At 51.7% G+C, this 22,768-nt stretch overlaps 13 protein-coding genes across 13 annotated transcripts; 10 read left to right on the forward strand and 3 right to left on the reverse strand.

The window, feature by feature from the left end:
* Positions 1–224: 224 nt before the first annotated feature.
* Positions 225–1,531, forward strand: LMH87_009396 (uncharacterized protein; the record flags this gene model as incomplete). The annotated part of the gene is made up of 2 exons (XM_056196380.1): positions 225–290; positions 347–1,531. 2 exons carry the CDS (start codon positions 225–227, stop codon positions 1,529–1,531), a joined length of 1,251 nt encoding a protein of 416 aa, XP_056053534.1.
* Positions 1,532–2,193: 662 nt separating this feature from the next.
* On the forward strand, positions 2,194–3,416 carry LMH87_009397 (uncharacterized protein; the record flags this gene model as incomplete). The annotated part of the gene is made up of 2 exons (XM_056196381.1): positions 2,194–2,244; positions 2,310–3,416. 2 exons carry the CDS (start codon positions 2,194–2,196, stop codon positions 3,414–3,416), a joined length of 1,158 nt encoding a protein of 385 aa, XP_056053535.1.
* Positions 3,417–3,609: 193 nt separating this feature from the next.
* On the reverse strand, positions 3,610–4,648 carry LMH87_009398 (uncharacterized protein; the record flags this gene model as incomplete). Its single annotated transcript, XM_056196382.1, has 6 exons — positions 3,610–3,641; positions 3,690–3,767; positions 3,860–3,926; positions 3,983–4,139; positions 4,189–4,413; positions 4,485–4,648. The coding sequence occupies 6 exons, from the start codon at positions 4,646–4,648 to the stop codon at positions 3,610–3,612; spliced, it is 723 nt and encodes a 240-aa protein (XP_056053536.1).
* A 364-nt stretch (positions 4,649–5,012) lies between these two features.
* LMH87_009399 (uncharacterized protein) lies at positions 5,013–5,341 on the forward strand (the record flags this gene model as incomplete). The annotated part of the gene is made up of 2 exons (XM_056196383.1): positions 5,013–5,239; positions 5,314–5,341. The coding sequence occupies 2 exons, from the start codon at positions 5,013–5,015 to the stop codon at positions 5,339–5,341; spliced, it is 255 nt and encodes an 84-aa protein (XP_056053537.1).
* Positions 5,342–6,067: 726 nt separating this feature from the next.
* On the forward strand, positions 6,068–7,014 carry LMH87_009400 (uncharacterized protein; the record flags this gene model as incomplete). The annotated part of the gene is made up of 2 exons (XM_056196384.1): positions 6,068–6,542; positions 6,605–7,014. The coding sequence occupies 2 exons, from the start codon at positions 6,068–6,070 to the stop codon at positions 7,012–7,014; spliced, it is 885 nt and encodes a 294-aa protein (XP_056053538.1).
* An 890-nt stretch (positions 7,015–7,904) lies between these two features.
* On the forward strand, positions 7,905–9,578 carry LMH87_009401 (uncharacterized protein; the record flags this gene model as incomplete). The annotated part of the gene is made up of 4 exons (XM_056196385.1): positions 7,905–7,929; positions 7,985–8,537; positions 8,585–9,265; positions 9,338–9,578. 4 exons carry the CDS (start codon positions 7,905–7,907, stop codon positions 9,576–9,578), a joined length of 1,500 nt encoding a protein of 499 aa, XP_056053539.1.
* A 1,490-nt stretch (positions 9,579–11,068) lies between these two features.
* Positions 11,069–12,601, forward strand: LMH87_009402 (uncharacterized protein; the record flags this gene model as incomplete). The annotated part of the gene is made up of 4 exons (XM_056196386.1): positions 11,069–11,544; positions 11,596–11,851; positions 11,913–12,368; positions 12,422–12,601. The coding sequence occupies 4 exons, from the start codon at positions 11,069–11,071 to the stop codon at positions 12,599–12,601; spliced, it is 1,368 nt and encodes a 455-aa protein (XP_056053540.1).
* A 352-nt stretch (positions 12,602–12,953) lies between these two features.
* LMH87_009403 (uncharacterized protein) lies at positions 12,954–13,858 on the reverse strand (the record flags this gene model as incomplete). The annotated part of the gene is made up of 2 exons (XM_056196388.1): positions 12,954–13,353; positions 13,425–13,858. The coding sequence occupies 2 exons, from the start codon at positions 13,856–13,858 to the stop codon at positions 12,954–12,956; spliced, it is 834 nt and encodes a 277-aa protein (XP_056053541.1).
* Positions 13,859–14,433: 575 nt separating this feature from the next.
* On the forward strand, positions 14,434–15,203 carry LMH87_009404 (uncharacterized protein; the record flags this gene model as incomplete). The annotated part of the gene is made up of 2 exons (XM_056196389.1): positions 14,434–14,960; positions 15,023–15,203. The coding sequence occupies 2 exons, from the start codon at positions 14,434–14,436 to the stop codon at positions 15,201–15,203; spliced, it is 708 nt and encodes a 235-aa protein (XP_056053542.1).
* Positions 15,204–15,819: 616 nt separating this feature from the next.
* Positions 15,820–17,159, forward strand: LMH87_009405 (uncharacterized protein; the record flags this gene model as incomplete). Its single annotated transcript, XM_056196390.1, has 6 exons — positions 15,820–15,862; positions 15,926–15,949; positions 16,010–16,031; positions 16,087–16,595; positions 16,658–16,870; positions 16,930–17,159. 6 exons carry the CDS (start codon positions 15,820–15,822, stop codon positions 17,157–17,159), a joined length of 1,041 nt encoding a protein of 346 aa, XP_056053543.1.
* An 848-nt stretch (positions 17,160–18,007) lies between these two features.
* On the forward strand, positions 18,008–19,147 carry LMH87_009406 (uncharacterized protein; the record flags this gene model as incomplete). The annotated part of the gene is made up of 1 exon (XM_056196391.1): positions 18,008–19,147. The coding sequence occupies one exon, from the start codon at positions 18,008–18,010 to the stop codon at positions 19,145–19,147; it is 1,140 nt and encodes a 379-aa protein (XP_056053544.1).
* A 201-nt stretch (positions 19,148–19,348) lies between these two features.
* Positions 19,349–20,787, reverse strand: LMH87_009407 (uncharacterized protein; the record flags this gene model as incomplete). Its single annotated transcript, XM_056196392.1, has 5 exons — positions 19,349–19,569; positions 19,621–20,261; positions 20,326–20,461; positions 20,517–20,646; positions 20,767–20,787. 5 exons carry the CDS (start codon positions 20,785–20,787, stop codon positions 19,349–19,351), a joined length of 1,149 nt encoding a protein of 382 aa, XP_056053545.1.
* A 1,018-nt stretch (positions 20,788–21,805) lies between these two features.
* LMH87_009408 (uncharacterized protein) lies at positions 21,806–22,571 on the forward strand (the record flags this gene model as incomplete). The annotated part of the gene is made up of 3 exons (XM_056196393.1): positions 21,806–21,811; positions 21,923–22,315; positions 22,395–22,571. The coding sequence occupies 3 exons, from the start codon at positions 21,806–21,808 to the stop codon at positions 22,569–22,571; spliced, it is 576 nt and encodes a 191-aa protein (XP_056053546.1).
* Positions 22,572–22,768: the final 197 nt, after the last annotated feature.

Genomic DNA, 22,768 nt, shown 5'->3' on the forward strand with positions numbered 1-22,768 from the left:
CTAGTCATTTCAAGCCTTTCTCAAACTTAGAAGTCAATTGTCGTTTTTCTCCAGAGAGGTCCATCTTTTCAAAGTAATGCCGATAACGCTAGGGCGAAGCACCAAGAAGTGTACACGCCCGTATTCCGGCATTTCCCCACCGGGCGCGCACTGGTGAATTTTGCCAGCGCCGGCACCACCACTTCCGTGTATTCGTATTTTCTTCCTACAACGCCCGCCGCCCAATGACACGAAAATCACACAAGAAATCCCGAAACGGCTGTGTCGAGTGTAAGAGGCGTCATATCAAGGTCGGTTTACTAACTGTCCGCGCAGTCTCACTCGCATTTACTGACAGAGGCATCAGTGCGATGAAGCGAAGCCGCAGTGCACCAACTGCGTCGTCGTCGAGCGGACCTGCGAATACGCAGCAATACGGCGTCGCAAACCCAGCCAGGCGCAGCAGCAGAGGCGGGACGCGCCATGGAAATCTGTTGATCATAATACGCCCCAAACACAGGCGGCCCACACTCCTGGGACAATCTCAGAATGTGCCGTCCCGTCTGATAACGTGGTCGCTACCACGGTGACCACGCCAGGGCAGGGCGCCTCGACTACTCCGTTGCCTGGGCACGGTCATACGTCAGATCCGGACACACCCATCAATCTACATCACATGCGCCTGATTCTTCATTTTTCTCTATCGACCGCTGTTCCAGAGATCCCCGACCATCTCGCCAAAGGTGGCACCGAGCTCGTGCTGCGACTTGCCCTGGAAACGCCCTATCTCCTCCATCAAGTCCTGGCTGTGTCCGCCCGACACCTGGCCCATCTGCATCCCGACGACTTCCAATTCTTTTACAGCCAGGCCATCAAGTTTCAGACCAAGGCGATCGAAGGCTTCAGCGCTTCGCAACCGCTCGGCAGCGACGCCTGCATGCCCGCCGTCCTCTTCTCGTCCATTCTTTCCCGCCACTCGCTGGTGGACACGCTCAACACCCGACCAAGAGGCTTCGCAGAGTTCCTCGACAGCTTTGTGCAGTGCGCGCAGCTGTACAGGGGCGTACGGGCCGTCGTGGCCGGCGTGTCTTGGTCAAGCCTGCTCGAGTCGGAGCTTGCGCCGTTCCTCAAATGGGGAATGAGTAATTCGGATGCGGTGACACACGGGCATGAATGCGACCAGCTCCTGCGTCTTCTGGCGATTACGCCAGGGCTAGATCCTGTGTCCCGCGAGTCTTGCCGCACGGCGGTGCACCATCTCCAGATCGGCTTTGACGACTTGGCCAACCGTAGGCCCGACAAGAACCCGTATCGGATGCTCTCTACCTGGAATGTGTTTCTTCCGGACGAGTTTGTAGATTTGCTTGGCCGACATCACCCTGCGGCGGCTGCCGTTATGGGCTGGTATGCGGTGCTGCTGCATCACGGTCGCCATATGTGGCAGGTTGGCGATGCCGGTGCCTTCATTCTAGCTTCTTTGGTCGAATTTCTGGGGATGGAATGGTCGCATTGGCTGGAGTGGCCGCAGTCAATTATTGAGTCTGAATCCTGAATTTAATTGTAAGGCCTACGTTGGGCTACTTGATAGCGACGCCGAAGCATCGACGCATCCGAACCACGGCTAGATAAAACACACGCGATACCGGAAATTTCTAAAGAATTGACATTATTTAATTTGAATGAAGCCAGACTATCTACCCTATGTCAAAGATTTATCCAGCAGTTTCAGAATGAGGAGGCTTCGTAGGCGAGTCCCAATTACCTGGGGTAATTAATAGCTACCCTGAAGGAAGCAGCAGAGAAGGGACTTCGCAACATGGTGAAAATTAGCCCGGTGCTCAGATGTGCAGATTTTTATCTCGCGTCCTTTCTGCTCCCGCAGCAATAGGGGAAATAACAATAGAATTCAGAGCTCAGAATTGTCTTTGCCATACTGCAATTCTGCTGCTGCGAATATCCGTACCGTGAGTGGGTCAGCCGCAAATCCGATGCTAGCTTCGATGGGCGCACGCGGTGAGACCCAGACATAAGCTGATGCAACATCCATTGAGCTGGGCATCAACAGCTCGCTACCCATCGACTCGACCGTCCCTGTAACCACTTGCTGGGATCCCTTTACCTCGGCCATTGCTGTGGCGGCTGCTGCACCTTTCAACAAGAATCACAGTCCCAGTCTATGACAGGGGTAGCACACTGATTTATCGGGCGCTAGACATGCAGCCGAACCTCGGCCTGCTTCCCTGCCTCTTCTTTGCTTCATTGGCGGTGAGCGGGCTACTATTTGACTGTCAAATTTTGAATTGCATCACTGACTCAAACTGACGCGGCAGCTTGGAATCATGACACAGCTCGCCCAGCGTGGCGACATTGAAGACTACGTGGCCACCTTTCGCGAGCAGATCCCCCTCCACGATGGCATCGTCCCAGGGCGCAAAAATGTCAAGACGGCGTTTCTACCCTCAGTGCCCGCCGCAAACGAGGATCTCTCACGCGCTGTGACGTTTGCACGCCGCGGAGACTTGGATTCAGCTCGTGCCATTGCCGCACTCTACGCGTACGTGGTCGTTGAGTACCAAGACATCGGCCAAGGTCGCAATCGTGACTATTTGATACTACGCGAGGAGGCCGATGAGCGTGGCGCTTGCAGAAGGAACTGGGGAATGTTCGTTTTCGCAAAATTTGGACCAAGAGGCAGCTCCTACGGCACGCCACTCTCGATACAGGTTCCGCACCCCCTGTTCGACATGAACACGCCTGAGCTAGGGATCAGAGCCTTTATCGAAACAAACGCAGATTCCTTCTTCATCGCCGGCATTCATCGATACAGTACCGAGGCCGCAAAGACATCATCCACATGGTCCAACGCGACCTCGTCCGACATGGCGCACAATGAGCACAGTTTATTCCTTCAATTGGCAGAAGACTTTACGCGACCCGCTGCGTTCAACCGTTATCGCGGACTGCGCGCTACCACTGTAATCCAGATCCACGGCTTCGGGAACAGTGACATGGAGGATGGAAAGTGGACGTATAACCCCAAGCGCACATATCCTCAAATCATCCTCAGCAATGGCGACGAGTCATTGCAAGGGAAGCGCGTCGCGATACTCGACATGCTGTCGCACGAGTTTTGGAAGCGTGCATCGGCCGGCAACGATCAGAAAATGACGACAGGAGTCTACAATGGATGGGAGTTTGGCGATCTTGGCGCGACTGGGAATATTGTCGGGAGGTGCATTCGTGCGAGAGGCGACGGCTCGACGTTTATTCACATTGAGACGGATCCTTCGATTCGGGTTACTGATGGCTGGGCAAAAGTAAGGCAGATAGATGCGCGCGCAGACCGCGCAGAGAAATATCGCCGGTTCGGCCGTACGCTGCGGCTGGTCCTGACGGCAGACGACGGCCCGGCGCAATTCATTGTACAGAAGCTGTAGGAAACTATATCATGGCGATATATCGAATAGAATGATGTATACTATGAAATGGTTTTATTTATTCTTTTATACCGTACCGCAAATGTTGTCTTGCGATCGAATATTGCAGAAAACTTCGATCAAGCCACGGAAATGGATCCATGCAGCAATCATGACCGCCAGGTGAAGGAGCTGGTGACTTGCGCCAAAATTATCAAACGTGTAGGGAAACCATCTTTCGGGAATCTTTCGGAGTTAGCAGGGAGCATGATGAGTGTAGATCAGGGGATTTACTCTCGCAGCGTAAATGCACGCGCCGACAAGATTGGCCATCGCCATCCAGCCCATCCAGACAAGCGACATGCGCGACTTCTGCAGCTCCCATCCATGAATGATCAATCCATGAACAACAAAGATAATGGAGCTGAGACCGAAGCCTGCATAGAAGCTGGCACGCCACTTACGGAACTGAGGGGTGACGAAGCTAGGGGTCAGCGTAAATATCGTGCAGCAAAGCGCTGTGCTACTGGTCTGTCGATAGTTAGCAAGCATGCCAAGAGATTGACCGCCAGAATGGATGGACTTACCATGATCCAGTAGAGTACTTGCAGCGACGGATTGCAGATGAAGCCGTAGTAGATCGTCGGGATACCCGCCCCCCACATCAGTATGAGAATGCCGGCGTAGTCGAGCTTGTTGCAGAAGCGCGACACGTTCTGGCTATGGTTCCAGAGCAAATGAAAGCTAAACTTGATAAGTGAGGAGGAGATTGGCAAAGCACATTTGCACGCACATTGTGGAAAAAAGAAAGCAAACTGCAACGGCGTAGCAATAGATTGACACGACGACCACGTCCTGTTCCTGCGCACTAGACTGAACAGGCAATACGCAGTAGCAAAAGTAGAACGGCAGCAAAGCAAACACCACCAATCCAAGGAGATGTGAGTAGGTGTTGATTGTCTGGTTGTTCAAATACAGCAAAGACGCTACTGACGTCGCGACGGAGGCGGAAGTCACTCTGCCTAGCGGTGTTAGTCGAACACGTCTGTCGCTTGGTCCGTACAGGGGTAGAGCTTCGACGGTGCTTACCGATACCCTGAAAGCAAGTAATTATTGTCCTGCTGCCATGTCGGGATCTCGTGGAAAACTAAAAGCCGAGCAGCCGTCCGACTCCAGGGACTCGTCAACGAGGCGGTGGCAGTTTGCGGGCCGGAGCCTGCATCGCGGGGTGCATTTCTGTTCGTGGCGTACATATTCTCGGCCAGTTGCGAGACTTCTATCCAGATTCCAAAGGACCGAGGAGGACCCAAGAAAATACAAGAGGAGAAATGCATCATCCCTGACCGAGCATCGCAATGTGATGCTGACCCCGCTGCGGTCGCACAAGGGGGGTAGGAGCTGCACGACAGCGTGCGGGCGCTCCTCTGATTGCCGATATTTCCTGACTTTTTGAAAATAGTTCGAAGCACAGGCCTTTCTCATTCATCATTCGTCTTTGTCGCACCAGGGCCTTTATATACCGAGAAATCCACTGCGGCGGCGTGACCTTGCTTTGTGCTCCAGTCGCTAAGCGTAGCCCTTGCGCCTGAAAGCATAATTCACGCAGACTTGAGAAAAATGATACAGAATGCTGGAGTACAGAGCGCCGTGCGAGCGTGCGACTCGACTTGTGCCGATTTCCGCAGGAGGCTGGGCGAGTGGCCTCAACGCTCGACCGAGGACAGCATCTCCTGGCGAGATCACTTTTGCATCGGCATGTTCAAGGTGGCCAAGATTCAAGCTTTCCGCCACCAGGTGGAACTATGCAAGTCAACAATTGCCGTGGCACTGGGAACTGCGAATTGGTACGTGTCCACCCACCCTCGACACACGCAAGTCCAGCAGTCCTGTCAAAGTAGCTAACCCTGTTCGTCTGAAGTATCATGACGGTGTCCGATGAAAGTTGATACGCGCTGCAGACCGAGAGGCGCGCGTCAGAATCGAGGATGTTACATCTAAGGGAAACGGAAAAAGCGTCAAAGGCACGATTAGTGCCCCGCCTGGGAGCTTTGCCAGCCTTGACATGAGCATTAAGGAAGCTCGAGCTAGCTCGAGCTAGGGGAAGAGGCAAAAATATAGAAGGGTATCTTCAAGACTTTGATGCCAAGTCATTCATGAACAGCGATTAACATCCGATATTGATAGCCAAGAGCTTTGAACTCGAATAACATGGAAGCCCGCCAGCATTAACAATAATAGGTGGGCGAAAATCGTTTCTTGAGCTTCAACCCCTTTAGGGAGCCAACAAAGTTACTTCATACTCATCGTCACACTGACCAGCATATCGCGGACGCCGGGCATCTGCGATCGACAGAAGCTGTCCTCACAGATAGTATCAACCAACTCCAACTCAACTAAAAAAATCTCATCCGACTTCGACCCAACTGAAGAATAACTTGATGCGGATCCAGCCCAATTACGAGTGGGTGCCATGCGAGCCCCAAAAAGTTGTTAGGCAACTGGCGATCGGCACCAACGGCGGCATTCGCAGGGGTCGCGAGTAAACGGCGGCGGGAAAATTACCACAAAGAGAAATTTATACGGCATAAAAAGAGCATCCCAGTCTAAGCGAGCCTAACAAGTCGGGCGGACTTTCTTTCTTAGAAGGTGGAAAGGCTGGGACGCTTGACGTCATGTTGGAGCCTCGTCTTCACAAACTAGCCTGGGTCAACACCCTGGTGGACCAACTTGCCAATATTAAAGTCATGTATATGCCCAAGAATTTCAACATCACCAGTTTCTACCGTTTTTCATGGGACATCGAATTTCCTGCAGAAAAGATAATGAACTTGCATCTCGTGTGTCTGATGCTGGCATTATGCACCGGCTATCTATACAAGCTTCGGACAGACAACCAGCGGCAGGCTCGTGAAGCGGGTACGACTGCGAGAATCGTCAACATCACTAGTTGCTCAAGGAAACACTGCGATACAATGAACCTTGAGTGCCAACAACGTCCTACTCTCGAATACTTTGGAGACAATGTTCGCAGCTATCACGACGAGTGGGAGTGGGATCGGATATACACCATCAATTGGGAGCACCCTGATCAAAATTATCCAACGCAGCTGCTCTGGAACATCACTGAGAGGACAATAGCGCACGTGGGTAAGTTCATACTCTTTCGTCGCTCTCGTGAATAATATCGCATGCTCAACTGAACCACCAAGATTTACCTCTCAATGAGACCAGCATGCGCGTTTCATTTGGCGATCTCACCACGGCATTTTGCGACGGCAGCGCTGAATTCTCCGAATGCCAAGATGATGTCCGAAAGTCCGCGGCAAGCGACAAAATAGACAACAGACTGCTAGTGACGCAAGAAAGCAAGCCTGACGCGATTTTCTTCGGCCCTCGCTTCGCGCTCGTCGACAAAAGAGCCAAGATGGCGCGCATTGTTGGAGATGGAGCGAATGAACCGGCGTATTCGGGCGCCAGCGACGACGACAAGAATTGGGGCTCAAAGTTTGTGGTTCAGCGCCAGAGACAAGGACCGGGGGGCATTGAGAAGGACGCCATAACGTTCACGGCAAACTTGGTGTCGGACGAAAAGCCCACGCCGACCGGTACCAGATCCTGACAGCACCTCCGCCGGGCAAGCGGGGGAAGCGCAGGACGTCGCTGTCATTGTCAGGTTGCCAAGCAAACCCAGGGTACAAATTCTGCCTGGCCAAAGACGCCGCGGCCTCGCCACTCCTATCACCTGATTTTGAGACAAAACACATTGCGGCTTTGGTCCACTGATCGATTTGTGAACCGCCATTGGTGAAGCGCCTTGATGCAAGCAACTCCGGAGAACAGGGTCGGCCAATCGTCAGCTGATCAAGTCTGCACGGGGGAAATACGGCCTGCATTTGACATGGGTGACAGCCCAGCTGGACTGGATTTTCCCGGCTCTGTGTATATCTGTGCATGTGCAACATAAAACTAGGTGCGAAGCTGTTGGATGATAGACAGTACTCCAATGATAGGCTTGGGCAGGCTCTATGTCCAGGTGTGACAGCTGTGCAACAAGAACAAAGACAAATGCCACGTGATTTCTTCTTTGAAAGCACGCACCGTGTCCCATGAGCTCTGATGCTGTGCAAGCGGGGCCAAAAGTCGTGCAGCAAGCTTCTCACCGCATGGGGGTACAATACGCCTGGTCGGTGGTGAGGCGACCCGCGTGGCGCCCTGCCGGCCGTCCAAGCTGCCCGCCATGTAGTGACACCACCGCCAACACGGATGCATGCCCTTACGTGCGTGAATGAAATGAGACACAGAGTATTGATAATATGCCCGTATTCGTTGCACAGAAATGCATCTGCCGTGTACGATTTGCTGAGTTGTGTTGCCTTTGAGCAGTATATAAGTAGGCGGCGTGTAGCAGTTGTCGAGGGCCGGGGACCCTCGAATGCCGTCATGCGTCCCTGCCAAGTTTTGGTTGCCGAATCCAAAAGTGTTGCTTACTTTGAATAGTAACTCGACAAAATGAGTGATTTTCAACCTGCTCAAGGTTTGTATCATGTAGCGCCTGTACCTGAGCTATCCGCTGACACCGCTTTCCCCAGCCGACTGCTCGGACATGTTCGACATGGTACCTAGGTATGATGCGCGAAGTCTCAAATCCACGGCCCTGCAGCTCCTTGAACTTCTCTCGTTCATGAGCACGGGACTCCCAGAAGACATTATAAAAGCGCTCGCCCCCGAACTGTTGTCCGCAGACTCACCCTTTGACGAGGCCGCCTATGTCGAGGGTCGCGATGCGCTGTTGGAGCAGCCGCTTATTGTCCTAGAAGGGGACAAGCAAAAGCTCGTCATAATTGACACAATTCAAAATCAAGTCTTTGCGACGTTAAACGATGATAAGAGGAAGTGTTTCTTTGAAGGCATCACACGCAAAATTTGGGCCGAGTGGCCGGCGGCGCTGCCCAGACCATCCAAGGAGCCGCTGCTGCCGGAGCCCAAGAATCGTGCACAGAGGCTCCTAGTGAGCCGGTGGCCCGAGTGTGAAGACCTTCATCACACTATTGCTAGACTTGAAAAGCTCTATCCTGCCATTTTAGAGTTGCTGTCCGATGAGTCTAGATTGCTCTTTAGCAAGTTGACGATTGAAGGAGCATGGTAAGAATGAAGCACTCTTGAAATGATTGTCTCTAATTATGGCTTAGGTTCAAGATCGAGCGCGGATATCGATCTCAGACAATTCCGAGTCTTTTTACGGCAGCACAAATATCTCGCCAGATCGACCATGAGGATACAGACGCCGTACTCGCCGACATCCACTTTTGCTTCGGCGTCGTCGCCATGGAATCTAACGACTTTGCAGCTAGTCGTACGCACAAGGAAAAGTCCTTTGCCATAGTCTCCCAAATCTGCGAAGATCTCGGCATTCAAGACGAGCGCCTCTCCGTCGCCCACGGCGAGCGTGGCATCGCGCACATCCAGGACGGCCGGCTCGACGAGGGCATCGCCGACATTGCCGCATCGATACGCATCATGAAGGAGCTCGACGCCGAGTACGTGCCGCACTCGCGCGAAGCCAACATGGCGTGGGCGCTCTTGTTGCAGGGCAAGCTCGACGACGCGGACGCGCTGCTCGCGGAGAGCCTCACGACCCGGCAAGCGGCGCTGGGTGAGGATGACGGAGAGAGCGCTAGGACGGGCTTGCTCCTGAACGTCACCGCGGCGCTGCGGGCTATGCAAGGTGATGCGGACGAGAGCTGCAAGTACCACGAGCGCGCATGGAAGCACCTCCGCAAGACGCTCGGCAAGCGGGACTCGTGCACGGCGCGCGTGGCGCACAACTTTGCCGAGCACCTCCTCCGCGAGGGACGTGTTGAAGACGCAGTGTAAGCCGTGCATTGCGATGAGGATTACTCACTTTCAGACAGGAAAAAAGCGCTAATCTCGGTGTGTTTTAGATTCATCAGTAATGAAGCACTGATTGCTTGGAGCGTCGATGTGCTCGCGAACAAGAACGAGGAGGCGCGCACTATTTATTTGAAGAGTCGTGCGTTTGCGGGTATGGGTAAGTCGGAAACGGCGAGGAGGCTGCGCAATCACTCGATAGCGCTGTATAATGAAGTTACCAAGGAGGACAAAAACGTGGACACCATATCTGCGGAGGACTTTGATCGCCTTGTACCATTTTGGTCTCGCTAGGGATTCTCCCAGCTCGTGAATTTCTTCTACAAGTATTGGGATATGCCAGGTTTTCTTGGAAGTATATGAGCTTTAAGCATTGTGTGCCTATATCTACTGAAGTTGTAACGATAGCCGTCAGTTGAAGGTCGCAATTCCGGGAATGTGCTGTCTACGTAAAATATTCCCTCAAGAAGCACTTTTAGTGTACGGAGTGTTTGTATAGTAAGATATCAAGATTTTGTATGCTTTTCGAGAAAAGTAGTGCGAAAGAAAATAGACGAGTAGAGAAAAGAATGCGTCGAATGTATAGTTCTGAGCCGACAGCCCTTTCACCTGCTAGCTGATTGCCTATTGTGCTAGTAGTACGATTGGTATATGTCGTACCGAAATTTCCTAGACCGAGTCAATGATCCCACGAGAAGTAGATCAGGAGATTCGCTAAGGAGGTGAACATTGGCCGAGACATCGCCACGATCAGTCCGTAGACTTTCGGTGGTCTCGGACTATATTTCCGCTTCAAAGCACTCCATCAGGTTCCTGCCAAATTCCCAGACATATTGCGACAGTACTAATCCCTGTCAGATGGATTTTCAATCTGGCCGGGGAGAAAAGGTAATAGACTTCACGCGCGCCGCACACTTTTTAATTTTCTACTCAGCATGCCAGAGGCCTGACACGTCCCATGTGGCTCAAATATGTGAGACTATGCAGATGCTATGATCTGATACATTGCACATAGTCGGTGCCTCGTGAGTCGCGCTAAAGTATTCGCCTGCTTGATCTATGACCATGTAGTTTCTGTTGTTAAATATAGTGTAAAGACTAGGTCTTATCGAGAGCTTGGTAAAATACATTAGGTATGCTCCCGCGCTGCCAAGGCTGCACGATGGACAGCATTTTTGTGTGAGTGGTCTTGAGTGTACTTTGTGGCGCACTCATGGACGGAAATAGCGCCCAAGTTTCTACTACCGGGGTGAAACAATCGGTACGTGGCGACAAACTAGCACAGCCGAAGAGGTAATTATCTAGCTCGTATAGGCAAGACCTCATAGAGAAGCAGCAAAGTCTACGCTAGGGTGTCTTCTAGTCTGCCGTGTCTAGGTTTCCCTTGTCTAAGCTTGCCGTCTTTGAGTCTCCCATGTTCCAGTCTGCCGTGTCTAAGTTTCTCGTGTCTAGGTTTGCCATGGTTTAGTCTCTCATGTTCCGGTCTGCCGTTTCTGAGGTTCTTGTACCTGTGTTCGCCACTTTCAGTTCTGTTACGTAGATGGCGAAGTAGATGCAAGCCGCCGACGGCAGTACAAAGTTGTCTCATTACAAATTATCAATGACCATCGGCCATGTGAATGAGTCTTGTAGAGTTCACAATTGCCACAAGTTGTTCAAGTATTAATAGCCGGCGGAGGACTTGGCTTTTACGGTGAGTACCAAAAGCCCACGACCAAGGTCAACCTACAAGTTTACTGATACAAACAATTCATTTTTGTTCTCTGTCGCAAATTCATCGCAAAATGACTTTCATTATCCTGATACTATCAGCAGTGCTGCTCTTCATCTGGAGAATGAGACACACATATTGGCCAACTTCACGTCTTGATAAGACGGTTGCTGACGTTGACTCTCTTCGCAAGTTACAGAATGAGCATGATATCGCTTTCCACTTTTTAGGTGTCGTGGAATCGGATGGCGACGGCCAGTGGCCACCCAAGGTGTCGTACGATGCCTGGCCGGCCGCTTTAATGCCGTACAAAGCCATATGGAACGATGCTGTACCTTTGATATCGGACCCGAGAAACAATATCTATGGCAACCAATATGGCTACAAGATCAAGATTGTGAGGGACCGGTTGAAGATGCTACTCACAACTTCAGTTGCGCTCTCCAAGGTCAACGAGACGCTATCTCAAGCTACGCACAGAAATGTTCTTTCCCAACGACAGTACAACGGCTTTTGCTGTTGTATCGCATTTCTTCGCCACACCTACAGGTATGATCCAAGCTCGGATTCAACTGATAGCAATTGTCTTAACTACTACAGGTGGGGCACAAATCCGATCATCACGAGTGCTCAACGTGAGAGAGTTATTGACTTTCCGGATGAGCTCGCTCTTCCTTGGCGTCATATTCAACGGCACTTCGGGTTTACGTCTGAAAGTGGTACAGTCATGTCAAATTTTCTGCTCAACATCAATGAGCATGGAAATCCCGAGCATGTGATCAACCAACCTTTGTCGCAGGATTACAGACTGTCGGAATTTAATTTTTATTGCATGTTCTACGAGATGGAGCGCTTGGTGAGTCCGGTAGAAGCTTCGAAGAAAACGATTTGCAAGACTAAAACCTTGTGACCCCCAGTCCGTTCCTGTCTACCATGCGATGATCCACGCGATCATCCAGTTTAACAAGGGAGAAAAGTCTTTGTGTCGAAAGCATATGGGCCATCTGAACGAAACTTTCGACAAGGTCTTCGACAGCCTTTCGGGAAACATGCACAATGGAAAAATGTTACACTATGTGTGGATGCGGCACATTCAAGGATTCCATGCTTGGGGTACCGGAAAGATCGAAAACGATGCAATAATCACATACAGCGGGCTCTCCGGTGGTCATATGCTTATCATTCAAGCTCTTGACGCTTTTACAGGGCTACCTCCTCTATTCTCAACAAATGACCTGGAAAACTATATACCACGGAGACAAAGGGATTTCGTGTCCAGCTTGCAGCGAAGCTGTTTTAGATGGTCACTGGGGAATTCAGAAGATGATCAGGTCCTGAAGGCCCAGTTTCAAGGTATTATAAAGCGTTTAAAGGTACCCTACCACGTTCCAAATTAACCAGAAACTTTTTCTAACTGGGATTCAAGCGTTTTAGGGCTACTCATAGAGCCAGGGCACTCCCATATGTTACTGTTGATGCTCCAGAACGCACTTTTATGACTACAACCGCCGCTTCAATCCAGGCCGAGAATCCAAAATCTAGCACAGAAGACTCCGTAAAGGAAATATTTGAGTTTCTCGATGACAGGCTTTCGCAGACCAAATAGGTAATACTTGACTTTGGATGAGACTATTTACGACGTCTTATAAGTCTATTTAAAAAGAAATTGAATGATAAATTGAAGAACAACAATACGATTTTTTTTTGGTTATACGATCCAGAACGAAGCAAATATAGTGACAAGTATCGGACCATTTCTTCGTCACTCGTCTTAAAGTAATACGTCCACTACAGTTGCCGGCGCAATCGGTGTTTGAGAGTCTGCAGCCACAATATGGACTCCTTCAGTCGAGACGTTGGGCGTAGTAATGGCGCCCGAAAATTTTAGTCCGTGCATTAATTACATTAATGCAATACGCAAAAACGGTCAAAATGGCTACTATCGACAATCTAGAACTCTACCACTTCTCCAACATTGGCCTCATGTCGATCTCGTTGGTAAAGCCGCGCTTGCTCTGTAGATGCAAGTTCCAGTACGCCTCGGCGATGTCACCTGTGCCAATCATGGCCTCGTCTGCCCAGTCCCTAAACAACTCTCTAGTTCTCGGAAGATCAATAGCGCCATCGATGATTGCATGCGCGACATGAACGCCCTGCGGAGCAAACTCCCTTGCGATACTTTGGTACAGCGCTCGCATTCCGTGCTGGGCGCTAGCGAATCCAGACACTTGCGAATTTGCCTTGATGGCTGCAGTGGCATTTGTGAAAATTAGTGTCGGCGGGTGCGGAGCGCTACTGTCTGCGGCCTGCCTGAGCAGTCCCGGAAGAGTAGCTTGAGAAAAGATAAATGCCCCTTTGCTGTTGTTCATTGTCAGCCCAGGCTCCTGTTGGGTAAAGGTCCTCTTCGCATCTGCGCTTCAACGACTTACCAGCTCACCTGCCAGGACGCGCCGAATTCATCCACACTCATGTCCAACAGGGGCTTTTTTAGAAAGATTCCCGGCGCATTAAAAATTGCCGCAGCGACTGGTCCAATGCCGTATTCGTCGTGGATTTTGCGAAAAGCCGCTTTCACACTCGCTTCACTGGAGACATCTGTACTGAAGCCAATGGCTTTGCCTCCTTTCTCGTTGATCTCTTTTACTAGACCTTCATAATTTTCCTGCTTGCGAGCCAGAAGCGCAATTGGATAGGCGGCACCGAATTTGCGCGCAATGGCACTACCTGTGCCTGGGCCAACTCCAGCGACGATGACAATTGCCTTGGCAGCCATCAGGTAAATTAGTAGAACAGATTGAGATTGGGCGAAGAATGATTTAAGGTGTGAATGTTGCTTTGCGTTCTGCTTAAGCGTCTTGTCCATGGGCGAGGAGCTTCATTTCACTTTCATTCATTAGTAGCACTCAAGTTCAACTCGCCAGAACGAACAATTAATCAGCGCAAGCAATTAGGCTCGCCGGGAACAACGACGGATCCCACAATGAAGGCCTTGCGTAGGCTTCATCGAATATCCATGAGCACAACAGCGCCGCCTCAAATTCATAAGCAGGGAGAAGAGCTCCTTCTCGATTGACAATAAACCCGCGACAAAAAAGCCCCCTGTATTTCAAATCTCACCTCGCTGAATAATAAAAGGAACTCTCATATAACTAAAGACGAGGACATGACGCTGTACTCGAATTCGGACCTTCCGTAAGGTCCGGGTGTAGATCTGCAACGGTGACCCACTGATCCGGCTCCGTGATGGATGGCGATCATTACAAACCATAACTACTAGAAATCGCACTGGGATAGATCGCTCGACCCTTTGGAATCATTTATACCTGTGTCTCTTTTTGCATCTTTTTTAAAGACTTGTAGATATATATAAAGCAGATAAAATCTCTTGTTTCCTTGCTGGGCTGTAGACAACTAAATTCGTCTTGTACAATTCCAATCATGCCTAGCACATCTCCTGTCGTTCTCATCCTCGGCGCAGGGCCCAATATTGGCAAAGCCCTCGCCCGCACCTTTGCAGCTGGAGGCTACAAAGTTGCCCTTGCCGCTCGATCCCTCAAGGAGACCGACAGCACCGACACCCAACTCAACATCACGAGCGACTTCTCCAAGACGGACGATGTCGTCAATGCCTTTGCCAAAGTGAAAAAGGCGTTTGGCATCCCCAGCGTCGTTATTTACAATTGCAGCGCGAACACATTCACGTCTGCAGACGATCCCTTGGCGATTCCGCTTGCCGACTTCCGCGCGGAGAGGACAATCAACATCGACAGTGCTTTTGTTGCGGCGCAGCAGGCCGTCCTGGGCTTTGAGCAGCTCCCGTCGTCGGCTGCGCGCACTTTCATATATACTGGTAATGTCACCAACGTAGCCATTCTCCCAAAAATGCTGTCATCGGGCGTCGGTAAATCGGGTGCGGCTCATATGATCTGGGCGGCCTCGGCAGGGTACAAAGACCGTGGATACAAGTGCGTTGCCCCCGTTCCACCACTAGAATCGGATTGCGCATCAAAATCTAACGATTTTGCAGGTTTTACTATGCCGATGAACGAAAGGAAGATGGATCTCCCAAGTATCGCATCGACGGCGACGCACATGCGAAACTCTACTGGGAACTGGCCCACGCCGACGCGCAGGGTCCGTGGATGCAGACATTCGTGACAGGTGTGGGATACAAGAAGTTTGACACCATATATACGCCTCTAGCATAGCGCATTACAGATGCAGTGAGGCGGTGTAGCGGGATTAAGTTGGTTGTAGATTACCATACTTCAATAGTTTTTTGACCTACTGCCTCGGCCGCTTCCTTTTCTGCCACATGATGAGATTGGTTTTTGCTGTCCCCAATCAATAACCTAGAGCTTAGAAGTGATTGTAGTCGATGCGAGAAGCTGCAGGTGTATAGATACCTCCAATGCAGCTTGAGCGAATGTGCTTCTCCGCCGCGGAGCTATTTCAGTGCCGAGATGTATGGTTACAGTACCGTAATCTTTGTCTCTGTTGCACTGGTATTGGATCCTCCTATCCCTCCGCTGCTAACGGAACACGTCTACATTGACATACAAGGCGAGCTAATGCAGGCCAATTGGTAATGCAAAGATCCGCGCAACCCGCGCGATACCCGTCGCTAAAATACCCCCTCTCCCTGGTTCGCCGGAGTTGCGGACATTATGATGACAAATGTGGTCAATAGCATCGATCACCAGCAGTATATGTACTGGGTTGTACGTTCCATTCCAGCAGTTTACGGTTACTAACCATTCGAGAACTTTTCTCTCCCACATCAAATTGTACGAGAGCCTCTCGTTCCCCTACGAACTCTTCCAAATGTCACTATTCGAGCTCGCACCAGACCCTCCCACATCGTTAGGTAGGTACAGAGTTCTCTCAAGGTCCGCTGGGATCCGTGTTTCACCATTGCAACTTGGAGCAGGAAGCTTGGGCGAGGCATGGAAGGGTATGCTGGGTTCGATGGAAAAGAAAAGTGCTTTTGAGCTTCTTGACACATTCGTTGCAGCTGGCGGTAACTTGATCGATACGTAAGCAACAGAAACAAATGGCAGACTGTACAGAGCTGGACTAAGAATACAATAGTGCCAATAATTACCAGGACGAGGAGTCGGAGCTATGGATCGGCGAGTGGATGGCTAAGCGAGGCAATAGAGATGAAATGGTCATCGCGACGAAGTTTACAAGCAACTATGTCGGCCATAAGAAAGGCAAAGGCCTCGGCTCTGTCAATGCTTCCGGAAATCACAAACGGTCTCTACACGTTTCGCTCCGCGACTCGCTCAAGAAGCTTCAAACAGACTGGGTTGACATTCTCTATGTGCATTGGTGGGACTGGACCACCAGTATCGAGGAACTTGTGGACTCCCTTGACGTCGTTGTCAAACAGGGTCGCGTCATGTACCTGGGAATCAGTGATACTCCTGCCTACATTGTCGCAGCAGCCAACACGTATGCACGTGCGACGGGCAAAACCCAGTTCAGCATCTACCAGGGTCGCTGGAATGTCATGCTGCGCGACTTGGAGCGCGAGATCATCCCCATGGCACGTCACTTTGGCATGGCCATTGCGCCGTGGGATGCAGTCGGCGGAGGCGAGTATATAGAATATTTACAACATATTGGTGCTCAGAATAGTCGACTAACCTGTTTACAGGAAGGTTTCAGACCGCTTCGCAGCTCGTAGAGAAGGCAGAAAACAACGAAAGTGTCCGCGCCATCATGGGAGCGCCTGCTGAGCAGACGGACAACGAGGCCAAGATTTCCGAAGCTCTGCACAAAGTTGCAAAGGCACATGACATCGAGTCCCCCACTGCTGTGGCGCTTGCCTATGTCATGGCCAAAGCCCCCAACGTCTTCCCCATAGTCGGTAAGCATAAGAATGAGGTCCAACTATTATAAACAATTTGTTGACTGTTCCAAAAAAAGGTGGAAGGAAAATCAAGCACTTACAAGACAACATCAAGTCGCTCGACATCAAGCTTAGTCGTGCTGATCTCGATTATCTGGAATCAATCGTCCCCTTCGAGCTTGGGTTTCCACTGAACATGCTCGGGCCAGACCCTCACTACGGCGAGAAGCCCGGTACTCATGTGGCTTGTGTTGCACCAATGTCTTATGTTCAGAGAGAAAGACCGATTGGTTACGAGGAGTCTTAGATCAGTAAAGATAACAAGCCTGGTTCTCGCTGGCTCTAGCCCGGGGCCGGCACCAGTGACAGTACTGTCCGCGAACAGTACTGTAGGCACGTATACATGACTTGACACTCTCCGCGGTGCTCCATGTCCTGGAGCTTCTGGCTTGCAAAAATATAATAGTGCGTCTAATTATTAATTGTGCAGACCCTCTGAGGAATGCCGGGCGGATTGAGGCACGTCAAAAAAAAAAGAGAGTCGAAGAATGCAGGCCCTATTCGTGGCGTACGCCGCGTAACTTTAATTTTCTCGCGACTGATAAATAGCAGTATGTATCCTAAAAACTTTTCTTTTCACTTTGTGAGCTATTTTTATCCGCTTGATTTCATCACCATGGCCAGCAATGTTGAGCTACCCAGTCCCATCCGCCTCAATTTACCACCGGCTCCTCGAGACATCGACCGCCGCGGCTACTATGACGAAAGACTTGAGTTAATCGACGAAATCTCACACGTCTATGTGGGCCTTCGGCAAGGAAAGATACTTGAACGAGAATTTGGTTGTTTTCAACAAGCCATTTTCGTCCTACTTGATTCCGGTTTCCTCGAGGGTATCAAGGGTGACTTGGTTAAAATTCGTAGCATCGGTGATGCTGCAAAAGACTTTACTAATTTGTGTATATCAGCTTTTCTTTTCATCTTCGTTTTCACTGCTTAACGGTTCTATTTCCAGTCATCGCTGGCCAGATGCCACCTCTGCCGGCTACGTACACCACGCAGGCGACAATTCCTGATGCGTCGACCGCAGCCTCTCTGCCACCGACTGAGACAAAGCCCTGTACAGGAAGCCTTTGCTCGGCCGCTCGCCGCGCCATGCACCGAATCACTCCGAATACCTCTACGTATCATTCGGCCTTGGGCGATCCGCCAGCGACTGAGACGGCGACTGCAGTCACTCTCAAGCGGAAATCTTCGACCCTGTCAATGACGCCACCGGAGAACACCAAGTCAAATCGACGCAACAGGCGGGGGCTTCTGGAGACGGATTACTCCAAGTACATTACAGAGGAAGAGAGTCGTGGAGAGGACAGAGCCTTGAGAAAGGTAGATCGTCGTGATCTCCATATATGCGTCATATCCGGGCGCAAAGGTAGTCTCGAAAATGTTTCAATCCTCCCAAACAGCGTCAATCCCGATTCCGCCCAGCTATCAATTCTACGCATGCTCTTAGGAGAAGAGTTTCAAGTTCGCATCCGTGGCCTCTTGGAGCACTTGAACTGGCGGGATGAGGACTGGAACATCTTCACCCTCAACGGCCACCTGAGCAGCATGTACGAGCTGGGCTTGATCGGTTTTCGTCCCACCAAGATAGTGCCCTGTGTCGACGAAAACGGGTGTCGAGCAATCAGAGTCTACTTTGAGCTTCATTTCCTCGGACCAACCGAGACCAACCTGAGCCTCGAAACTTTTCCTGCTTCCTACGCGTCCCTGGGGGAGATGTGTACTCTGCAGGGCGATTACAAAAACAATATGTCGAGATATACCGAGTTTGACGCAACTACGGGCGAGCGTATCACGGATGGTGCCGAGTTTAGCATCCGACATCCTAACCGCCGCTACGCCGAGAACATGTTTGCCTGCCTCGCTCTCAGCTGGACCGCGCGAATGGTTTTGTTCCTTGCGGGCGGAGCTGGCAACGCAGTTGTTGATCTTGACGTCTTCCACAGAAAAGAAACTCTCTCGGCGGTTGTGGATGTTGTCGGATATGCTCTCGCACGCATTGAAGAAGGAAGAGAGACGAGAAAGAGAGATCAGGCAATGCTAAGTAGGAAGACGCAAAGAGACAAGGCTGCTCTATATTCATCAAAGTCTGAACCCAATTGCGGAAGACATTTCATTACGCTTGGTTTAAAAAAAAAGACCAACTCGAAATCTCTCCTCCCTTCTATCGCTGGTCGTATCAACGTCATAGCCGGTCGTGGCTCGGGGTTGATCCAACCGAGTCGCACCTGAACCATCAAGGTCCGTCGCCTAGGCGGCTACTTAAGGACCAGCGGGCGCTGCACCTCCTGGGTACTCCATCACTCGCCACAGCTCAATTCAATCACATCACATCTGCTCGCACTGGCTAGGAGCTGCATTCAATAAAATACTTTTCCATAAATCGTCTGCCATACTACATAATCTCTACGATCACGTTCTGCACTAGGCTTCCTACAGCTTCTTCATGTCGACAACGGCGCGGATGCAGTCGCCGTCTTTCATGGTCTCGAACGCATTGTTGATCTCGCCGAGGGTCTTGCGGTGGGTGATGAACTCGTCGACCTTGAGCTTGCCGTCGAGGTAATCGCTGACGAGGCCACCCATCTGGGAACGGCCCTTGATGCCACCAAAGGCGCATCCCTTCCACACACGGCCGGTAACGAGCTGGAATGCTGCAGAGCGTCAGTAAATCTGTCAAATTACGGTAGGCAAGTGCGGCTTACGTCGGGTGGAAATTTCTTGGCCAGCGGCGGCGACACCAATGATGATGCTCTCGCCCCAGCCCTTGTGGCAGGCCTCGAGCGCCGCGCGCATGACGCTGACATTGCCTGTGCAGTCAAAGGTGTAGTCGCAACCACCATCCGTCATCTCAATCAGCTTGTCGACAATGGTCTGGTCCTTCTTAAGGTCATTAGGGTTGACAAAGTGAGTCGCGCCGAATTTCTTGGACCACTCCTCCTTAGCGGGGTTGACGTCGACGACGATAATCTTGGCGGCCTTGTTGATGACAGCGCCCTGGACGACCGACAGACCGACGCAGCCAGCGCCAAAGATGGCAATGTTGGAGCCTTCCTCGACATTGGCCGTCACGCGCGCGGCACCGTAGCCCGTGGTGATGCCGCAGCCGAGCAGGCACGTGCGGTCCATGGGCGCGTCCGGCTGCACGGCGACGACGGAAATGTCGGCGAGGACAGTGTATTGCGAGAAAGTCGAAGTGCCCATGAAGTGCAGCACATCCTTGCCCTTGCACTTGAAGCGGGTGGTGCCGTCGGGCATGACACCTTTGCCCTGGGTGGCGCGAATCTTGCCGCAGAGGTTCGTCTTGCCAGACTTGCAAAACTTGCACTCTTTGCATTCGGGGGTGCTGTGAAAGATGATGGGTCAGAATAGGCCTTGTCTGTGGATGTGGATGGAATCGGGCGCCTTACTAGAGGCAGACGACAGTATCGCCGGGCTTGACGTTGGTGACGCCCTCGCCGACAGACTCGACGATACCGGCACCCTCGTGTCCGAGGACAATGGGGAAAGCGCCCTCAGGGTCCTTGCCGGAGAGTGTGTACGCATCTGTAGTTTTAGGATGAGCTTGTTGGTCCTTACGGCGTGCCGGATGGCGCCGTACCTGTGTGGCAAACACCAGTGTAGTGAATCTGAACGCGGACCTCGTGGGCCTTGGGGGCAGCGACCTCGACGTCCTCAATGGTGAGGTCCTTGCCGGCCTCCCAGGCGATGGCAGCCTTGCAGGTGATGGTCTATTTTCGTTTTGCGCTGGTCAGTTTTTGATTCACTGCTTCGGGCACGAAGTGAGGCATCGTCATGGCGCGCCGGCCCAATGGAGGGGTAATGCTGCGCTGATGAGGGGCAGACTGTACCTTTCCTACGGTATCCGCCATGGTGTCTCTGTTACGATCAATGGTGTCAATTGTAGAATTGGGAAAGTTTTGAGTAGATGAAGATGGAGAGGTTGGATGAAGCTCAAGACGCGGAAGGAAAAGGTTAAAAACAATGTCGAGCTGAGAGGAGCTATGTCATTGACGGCGTTATGCCCGAGGCCGGCCGCAGCCAAACGGTCTTTCTTTTTACGTGGCGCGGGCAGGCGGGCATAACTCAAAAAGCTACCCCGCTGCGGAGCTGTAGCGGCCCTCCCGCTGTAACAGTGCCAAGTAGTCGCTGTAATACACTTGATTAATACGTCGCTCCCACTGTCGTACTGAGCAAGATGCCGAATAGCGAATGTCGCCGACGTTGGGAGTGTGAATGAATGTTTCTGAGGTGAAAGTTGCCACTCAACTTGGCGATTTTAGTTTACGGCCGATGACGATGTTTCAATCAGCGTTCGTACTGCAACAAGCAGCAATCCTCTCAAATCTACGAAAATCGGAGTTGCTAGCAATGGGTATGGGATTCATTTTGCTATAATATTCAAGAGTTTTTGCCATTTTTGTACAGCCATTCCGACGTCGCCCTCCCGCAGTGCACCGATCACCTGATCGCCCAGCCGTCCAGGTCTCCGCCGTCGCCGAGCATTCCACGGCCTCTCCCTGCACGAATCGTCACGCCGAACAATAACTCATCCCGAAAGAGTCACAATTAGAAATCAACCATGTCAAACTCTGATTCTTAGTAATTGCATTTTTTTCTTCGTAAATTTGCATCGTATCTCTGAGCATCTCGTACCTGCATGCCGGACTGGCTGCCTGAGCGAAGCCCCAACAGCGCTGTGGCGCCCTCCAAGCTACCAGCCACAGCAGCAAGCACAGCCATTCTTCACCTCTGCTGTGCCCCACATTCATTGACGACAGCTTCCAGCGGCAGCCCCGCCATGGTGAAGCTGCATACGCCATCACCAGTTCTTGAACCAGCTTGTCCAACAGAGATTGTCCCCGTCGCGCTGCGCCAGAGCCCATCGCAATGCCTGTAAATAGCTCTTCCTCCCACATCCCCTCCGCCTATGCCCATCCACGATCGCGACTTGAACCCTCCCAACTCGCCCCAACATCCCCACGTGCTGACGCCGTCGCCTTCTAGGCCTACAACTCCGTCTTCAACTCGGAGCCCAACCCGCGCCTCATCGGCAACTTCCCGCTGCTCCCTCTGCGCACCAAGGTCCGCGGCCCGGCCTACACGCTCCCGCTCCCGAACCCGCCACTGCCCGCCGCCGAGTCGCCGGACCCGGACTCGGACAGCTACGACATCCTCGACGAGGTCATCTCGCTCTTCCGCGCCAACACCTTTTTCCGCAACTTTGAGATCCAGGGCCCGGCGGACCGCCTCCTCATCTACGGCATCTGGTTCCTGAGCGACTGTCTCACGAAGATCAAGCCCAATGCCTCGGTGCGCGATGCGCAAAAGGACGTCATGAACCTGGCGCTGGATCTGCACTTTGCGCTGCCGGGTGACCCTGCGTGGCCCCTGAACCAGGTACATACTTCTCGTCCTTCTCCGCCGATTTTTAGGACTGGCAAAGGAGGGAGATGGCTAATATCGTGTCCCTTTTTAGATGTACGAGCCGCCCCGCGACCGACAAGACGCCGAGCAGCTCCGCCAGTACATGGCTCAGATCCGACAGGAGCTCGCAGCGCGCATACTCGCCCGCGTCTACGAGGAGGACGACGCCAAGCCCAGCAAGTGGTGGCTGAGCTTTACAAAGAGAAAGTTCATGGGCAAGGCGTTGTAAGGGAAGGATAGGGACGACCACATGGGGCGCACATTAGACTGCTTTATCACGTCAATATAGCGAACAGACTTTTTCAATGGCACAACGTGAACCAAACTCAATCCTTGGCAATAAATGCCCAGATCCGCCGATAAAAGTGAATGCTCATGTTGATTTACACAATCCATCGTTACAAGGGTATCTCTACCACAATATCA

This window comes from Akanthomyces muscarius, chromosome 5 (assembly GCF_028009165.1).
Source record: "Akanthomyces muscarius strain Ve6 chromosome 5, whole genome shotgun sequence".
NCBI classification, from domain to species: domain Eukaryota; kingdom Fungi; phylum Ascomycota; class Sordariomycetes; order Hypocreales; family Cordycipitaceae; genus Akanthomyces; species Akanthomyces muscarius.